Source organism: Alosa sapidissima, chromosome 14, assembly GCF_018492685.1.
Source record: "Alosa sapidissima isolate fAloSap1 chromosome 14, fAloSap1.pri, whole genome shotgun sequence".
NCBI lineage: Eukaryota > Metazoa > Chordata > Actinopteri > Clupeiformes > Clupeidae > Alosa > Alosa sapidissima.
The window spans coordinates 11,665,238-11,671,790 of record NC_055970.1 but is presented as its reverse complement, the minus strand read 5'-3'; the positions used below and the strand labels follow the sequence as shown (position 1 = coordinate 11,671,790).

General features: G+C 44.3%; 1 protein-coding gene across 2 annotated transcripts in view; it reads left to right on the top strand.

The window, feature by feature from the left end:
• The window catches only part of LOC121682384 (SITS-binding protein-like), a 12,048-nt gene extending 7,114 nt beyond the window's left edge, over positions 1–4,934 (top strand). The window contains exons 7-11 of one of the 2 annotated variants that reach the window (XM_042062519.1): positions 555–805; positions 1,047–1,183; positions 1,303–1,424; positions 1,712–1,891; positions 4,248–4,934. In XM_042062519.1, coding sequence (XP_041918453.1) covers positions 555–805; positions 1,047–1,183; positions 1,303–1,424; positions 1,712–1,891; positions 4,248–4,424 — 867 coding nt within the window. In that variant the 3' untranslated portion in view covers positions 4,425–4,934. Of the gene's footprint in view, positions 1–554; positions 806–1,046; positions 1,184–1,302; positions 1,425–1,711; positions 1,892–4,247 lie in introns of those variants that run through there. The other variant, XM_042062520.1, reaches the window with a different exon arrangement.
• Positions 4,935–6,553: the final 1,619 nt, after the last annotated feature.

Here is a 6,553-nt window from a genome sequence, read left to right as displayed (position 1 = left end):
ACAGCTTCACAAGACCTGGTGCTAGGGCTCAGGTGTGTTTCTAAGGGATATCAAGTGACCTAGAGGGCTGAAATGTGGTCAGTTCAGAGATGCTTGTAATCCAGCAGAAAGAAAAAACTATATTCTAGCCTCTGTAACTCTTTGTCAGTACATCACACAGTTTTAGTTATTTTGACTGTTTCCTACAAAAACTACAGGTTCTCAGCTTTCTATAGAGGTCCAACAGTTGATGGTTGACCCCAAAAGAGGTGGAAACAATGCCCTTGTAAATAGGCACAGTGCAATTTCAGGCAAAAACTTGAAATTTTTACTGAGAACAATGTGGTTAAAATTAGACTAAAATAGAGCTTTCCTGCTTCCTAGTTAGTTAGCTACTTCACAGTTTATGTAGCGCTAGTTGTGTCTCTGTGTAAGCTCACTACACTTGTCTAGGAAATGTTTTCAGTACAAGAAAGCCTGAGAATACATGCATTCTCATTTGTGTACGTATGTATGTATTTGTATTTGTGTTTTGTAGATGTGCATGTTGTACATATTCTGTTTGGCCCTCCTAGGCTCCACTCCTGACCTGGTGGAGGGGAGAGCTGTGCGTGAAGCTGGACTTGTCCTGCCCCACTTCAGCACGATGGCTCTCAGGGCAGGTGGCAATGGTTTCTGCCCACCTTGGAGCGGAGTATGTGGTCATGGAGGCAGGGGAGGGTAGCCCCCCAGACGAGGACTCTGTGAGTGCAGGAGCATACCTCAGGAGGCTGGGCCGAATCGCAGCCCAGGCTGGAGACACAACCATACTCACCTCAGCTTCAGGGTACTCTTACATGCACTTCTGCTGTAGAACATCAGCTTCACAACAGCACCTCACTCTAAATACCACACTCACTGCAGCTTCTGGATACTGCTGTTTTTTGTGTGTGTGTGTGTGTGTGTGTGTGTGTGTGTGTGTGTGTGTGTCTGTGTTTTTGTGTGTGTGTATGTGTGTGTGTGTGTGTGTGTGTGTGTCTGTGTGTGTGTGTGTGTGTGTGTGTGTGTGTGTGTGTGTGTGTGTGTAGATTCAGTGAATTGGGGTTGCTTGTGCGGATGCCTGCTCTCCCAGCAGACTGGAGGTACTCAGGGTTGAAGGGCATTATACCGGCCATGTTGCTGCACAGCCTCATGGGATATCCCTTCTTCATTCCCGACGCCGTAGGTACAGACTTCTCACTGTTCCACGTGCACTGTTCCTCAATACAGATATTTATTGCAGTGTTGGGCGCATTGCTTGTATGTTACTGCATGTATAGCTGTCTGTCTGCGTTTCTATTACAGGGGGTTCCTTGGCACACGAGGACGAGGTGGATGAAGAGTTGTTTATTCGCTGGCTGGAACTCTGCTCTTTTCTGCCTGTCCTCTCCTTTCAGAAACCTCCTTGGAGTTTTGACAGTGACTGGGTAAGTCCTTCATCCAGTCACAATTTTACATCTGTCTTCTTTTACTCCCAATCTATCTCTCTATATCACTCACTCACTCTCTCACTCACTCACTCACTCACTCGCTCTCACTCTCTCACTCTCTCACTCACTCACTCACTCACTCACTCACTCACACAGAGAAATACAGTGAGTGTTAAAGGGAGGGTTTGTGTGTGTGTGTGTGTGTGTGTGTGTGTTTGTGTGTATGTTGGTAGTTGGGGGGTTAAGCAGCAAGTAGGACCGTTCTAAACTCTCTGGTCCCTCAGGTGTTGAACCTGACCAGGTCCTACCTGTCTCTGCACGTGGACTTTGTGGTGCCGCTCCTGCACAAGTACACCCAGGAGTGGAGCGTCAGCCGCAACCCCATCTACAGGCCCATTTGGTGGCTGACCCCTGACGACCCCCAGACTTTTACCATCGACAACCAGTTTCTGATCGGAGATGAGGTGACCCCTTGCATTTTTTTGAGATTATATATAGTGCCCAAAGTTGGGTGTATAGTTTAAGGTCAGTTTAGACTCTGCATGTTATGCATGAGATTATTTGATAAGTGGGTTATATTAATTGATGTGATTATGTGATAAGTGAGTTAGATTGATTAATAAGTGTGTTATAGTTATAGCACTATTACTACTCGATCTGAGCTTAGCAAAATTATAACTCAGACCGGCTCCTCAACATGTGCTTCAGATCCAATCACTACTAGATTCCTCAAAAATGTATATGATAGCTTAGCTCCCTTTATTATCAAGATAATAAATACCTCATTAGAAACAGGTATATTTCCGACAGCTTTTAAAACCGCTGTTGTGAAACCTTCACTTAAAAAGTCAAATCTCGACCATACTATCCTGAGTAACTGCAGGCCTATATCAAACCTACCTTGTTTGTAATCAGCTAAATACCGTCCTCAACGAAAACAGTATCCTTGAAAAATTCCAATCAGGTTTTAGATCAAATCACTGCACAGAAACGGCCCTAGTAAAAAGTCAATGATCTTAAACTGGCTACTGACTCAAACAAAGTCTTAATCGTTATTCTTCTAGATTTGAGTGCGGCATTCAAAACCATTGATCATAACATTCTAATTCACCGCCTTGCAGTGTGTGGGTCTCTCTGATAATGTTCTAACTGGTTTCAAACCTACATTACTGGCAAAGATTTTTATGTTAGTCTAGGAGATCATGCGTCTATAAAACATGACTTGCCTTTTGGTGTGGCCCAGGGGAGCTGTCTTGGTCCCCTGCTCTTTTCCCCAAACCAAAAGTAACAGGCCTACAGTAGATGTCATCTTAGATGCAGAGTAAAGCTTCAAGCCCCATATCTGGTTACTCAGACAGCCTATTTCCACCGGAGAAACATTATCAAAGTGCGGCCCTTTTTAACTCAATAAGATGCAGAAAAACTAATCCATGCCTTTATCACTAGCAGGTTAGACTATTGCAATGCACTTTTTACTGGTCTCCCCAAAAAACATATAACGAAATAGGAACTCATACAGAACTCTGCTGCTACTAAGACCAAGAAAAGAGAACACATCACGCCTGTGTTAGCTGAACTGCACTGGCTTCCTCTTTCCTATAGAATTGATTTTAAGGCTCTGAATGGCATAGCACCTTCATATATCTCTGAGCTTTTAATATCTCATCAACCACAAAGGAAACTTAGATCTTCTAATGCTAATCATTTAATTGCACCGAAAGTGCTCCACAAGCAAAGTGGAGAAGCTGCTTTTATCCATTATGCCCCAAAGCTATAGAACACCCTGCCTCTATCCGTCAAACAGGCAAGTTCAGTGTTTTTAAAAAGACCTGAAAACAGTCATCTTTTCTAATGCTAATCATTTAATTGCACCCAAAGTGCTCCACAAGCAAAGTGGAGAAGCTGCTTTTATCCATTATGCCCCAAAGCTATGGAACACCCTGCCTCTATCCGTCAAACAGGCAAGTTCAGTGTTTCAGACCTGAAAACAGTCATCATTGTAGACTACTTTTTCAGATTACTCTTCATTTGACTGCTGCCATTAGAGCTGCAGCCAGCCAGAAGCAGATGGGCTCCCCCTATTAAGTCAGGTTCTGTTCAAAGTTTCTTCCTGGAATATGGGAGTTTTTCCTTGCCACAGTTGCCATATGGCGAGCTTGTAGGGGGTTAAGGGTTAAGGCTGCCAGTCTGCCGGTCATTGTGTTCCTTCTGTATATAAAACATCTGTATATAAAGTCATATAATCACAACACATACTAAGGCAAACACATCAACGGGGCCTAAGCATTTGTTAGCAAAGCCTATATAGTGCTAAGTATTTCTGATATGTTTCTGATTGGATCATAAACGGCCACAGCAACAAAGAGGAATGACTGATTCTTCTCTATTATTGTGTTAGATGCTCCAAATGGCAGCCGTGGCCTACTGGTTAGCGCTTCGGACGTGTAACCGGAGGGATGCCGGTTCGAACCCCGACCAGTAGGCACGGCTGAAGTGCCCTTGAGCAAGGCACCTAACCCCTCACTGCTCCCCGAGCGCCGCTGTTGTTGCAGGCAGCTCACTGCGCCGGGATTAGTGTGTGCTTCACTTCACTGTGTGCTGAGTGTGTTTCACTAATTCACAGATTGGAATAAATGCAGAGACCAAATTTCCCTCACGGGATCAAAGAGTATACTTATACTTAAATGTAAAGCACTTTGAGCTGCATTCTGTGTATGAAAGGTGCTATACAAATAAAGCTTATTATTATTATAGTATATAGACTGTATAGTAATAATGTGAGAGGCTGTGACTGGATTGAATTTGAGTTTGTGTGCACAGGTGCTGGTTGCCCCGGTGACAGACAGAGGGGCGCTGTGGAGGGACATATACCTGCCGGGAGACGAGCTGCAGTGGCAGGAGCGCAGCACGGGTCATGTGTTCCAGGGCGGAGTGCTGCTGCAGCGCTATCCGGTGGGACTGGAACAAGTGGCCGTGTTTACAAGGATCCACTCCTGAGGGAGGCTTCACAGAGCCTGGTCAGGATGCACAACTGAAGGACATTGTTGTGGCCACGTTCAAGATGCACGCCTGAAAGATACTGTTTTGGCCACATTGAAGCCAAACACCTCAAGGACACTGTTTTGGGTGTGTTCAAGCTGCTGATGTGAAGGACACTCCTTTGGCCACTTCACCTGAAGTTTAAGAATATCAATTTGGCCATATAAGAGCTGCATACTCAAGGGGCACCATTCTGGCCATGTTCATGTCACACACCTGAAAGAAACCACTTTGGCAGCACTAAGAGAAATGCAGCACTCAGAAAGGAACTAGACCCTATGAGGTAGCTGCACAAACTGTGATGGTCTGTTTGAGCTCTTTAAAGGGCTAAATGTATGACAAAGGTCATTAGAGACCTCTCACCTGCTTACTGAGCCAGAGACACTTACATGTTCTGTTGCCGAGCTGTCTGTCTGTAGGTCTCCAGACTGTTGGAGCACATGACTCATAAACACCTGATTTTTTTTATGATGTCGTTTTTGAAGAATATTAAAGTTATAATTTTGATTGTTTATTTATTATACAATAAGTTACTTTGGGATGACATGTTTCTTTAACGGATTTTCACTCAGTGCCTTAATAGGAAGTGGTTGACTGTGCAAGGTTTAATTTGGGTAGCTGCTGGGTTTCAGCAGGCTGCAGCATTGGTAGGTGCACTCTGCAGCTTGATTGGGAGTCGGACGCTAAATTGAGCTGATCATGTGATCATCCATGTCAAACTGGGGCATGGTGGTGATTTAAAGATGACTGAGAATGCGAGTGTATGTGTGTGTGTGAACCCCAGCCAAAGCTGCTGTTCATCTGTCACCATACTCACAGTACAGTGGCAGGTTCCCACAGTCTACTTTTAGATCTCTCCCCCTCGACACACGCACACACGCACACGCACACACACACACACACACACACACACACACACACACAATAGGTTCTCAATGTTGACAGAAAATAAATATTTTTCACACGCACGCACGCACACATCTGTCCCCATACTGCTAGTGGTTGCAACACAGAAAAGAGATTTTCTTTTGCAGCATTCACTTTATTTACATGTTGGTAATCAAATTACCTGTATATTCTGTTTGACATTCATGTTTATAGTCTTTTGTTGTATAATAATTATCAAGCATAGATAGCATTCATAACAAATAACATTAAAAAAAAACACAAAAAAAAAACTACCTACAGAAATATGACAATATATATGTTTTCCACCCGTTTAAATTTTAAGCAATATTTTCTAATGCCAAAACAAAATTTCATAAATCGTGAAGCATTCGATCACGTCACCCATGGCTAACACAATAAATAGTGAGAAACTCGCCTTGTTATGAGGTCACTTCTGGAGCGCTTTTATAATGCAGCGATAATTAAGGCGAACACTGGCAAACAGACCTGTGACAAAAGCAGTCATATTTCAACCCTACGGATGGCTATGGAGCAGGCATCTTAAACTTAGCACGGATGCTAACATCAGCCAGGAAGCTATCCTCAGTAGCAGCTTCCTCTGAAGTAAACTGACACCAACGGGGGCTTGAGAACTGCCCTAAGGGCATGTAGTGGCACAGGGCAGTTGAACTGATGCGGCGGCCCTTGGACTGCTATCATTTGTCCCCTCCAGTTCAATGCCTCATTGCCTCCATCTGGGATGACAGTGTGAGCTACCACTGGGGGGCGCTGTGCAGTCAGCCAGCGAAATGGATGTGGGCAGTGGAGTGAGACAGCATATGTGTTTGGAGGCTGGTAAAGAGCTGGAGATGTGACTAAAGCTACTCTGTACATGGAGTTTAAGTGAGTTGAAGGGTTTTGTGCGTGAACCCCACACTAGGGGAGCAAACGTCCATTCTGCTTACATGAGAGAAAGGAAAAAAGTACTGCAGCTAGAGAATAAGAACACAGCCAATCGGCAGACAGTACATGCTGCTTCCTTTCTGACAGCCAAACAGATGGGGGCATTCTGAGGTTAAGGGTCACTTCAAATAATTTACAGCATAAACAATTTAACACCCTTCATAAGGCACCAGAACACAAGGTCACCCTATACACACTTTCTATTTTTGTCATTTACCCCCCCCCCCCCACACACA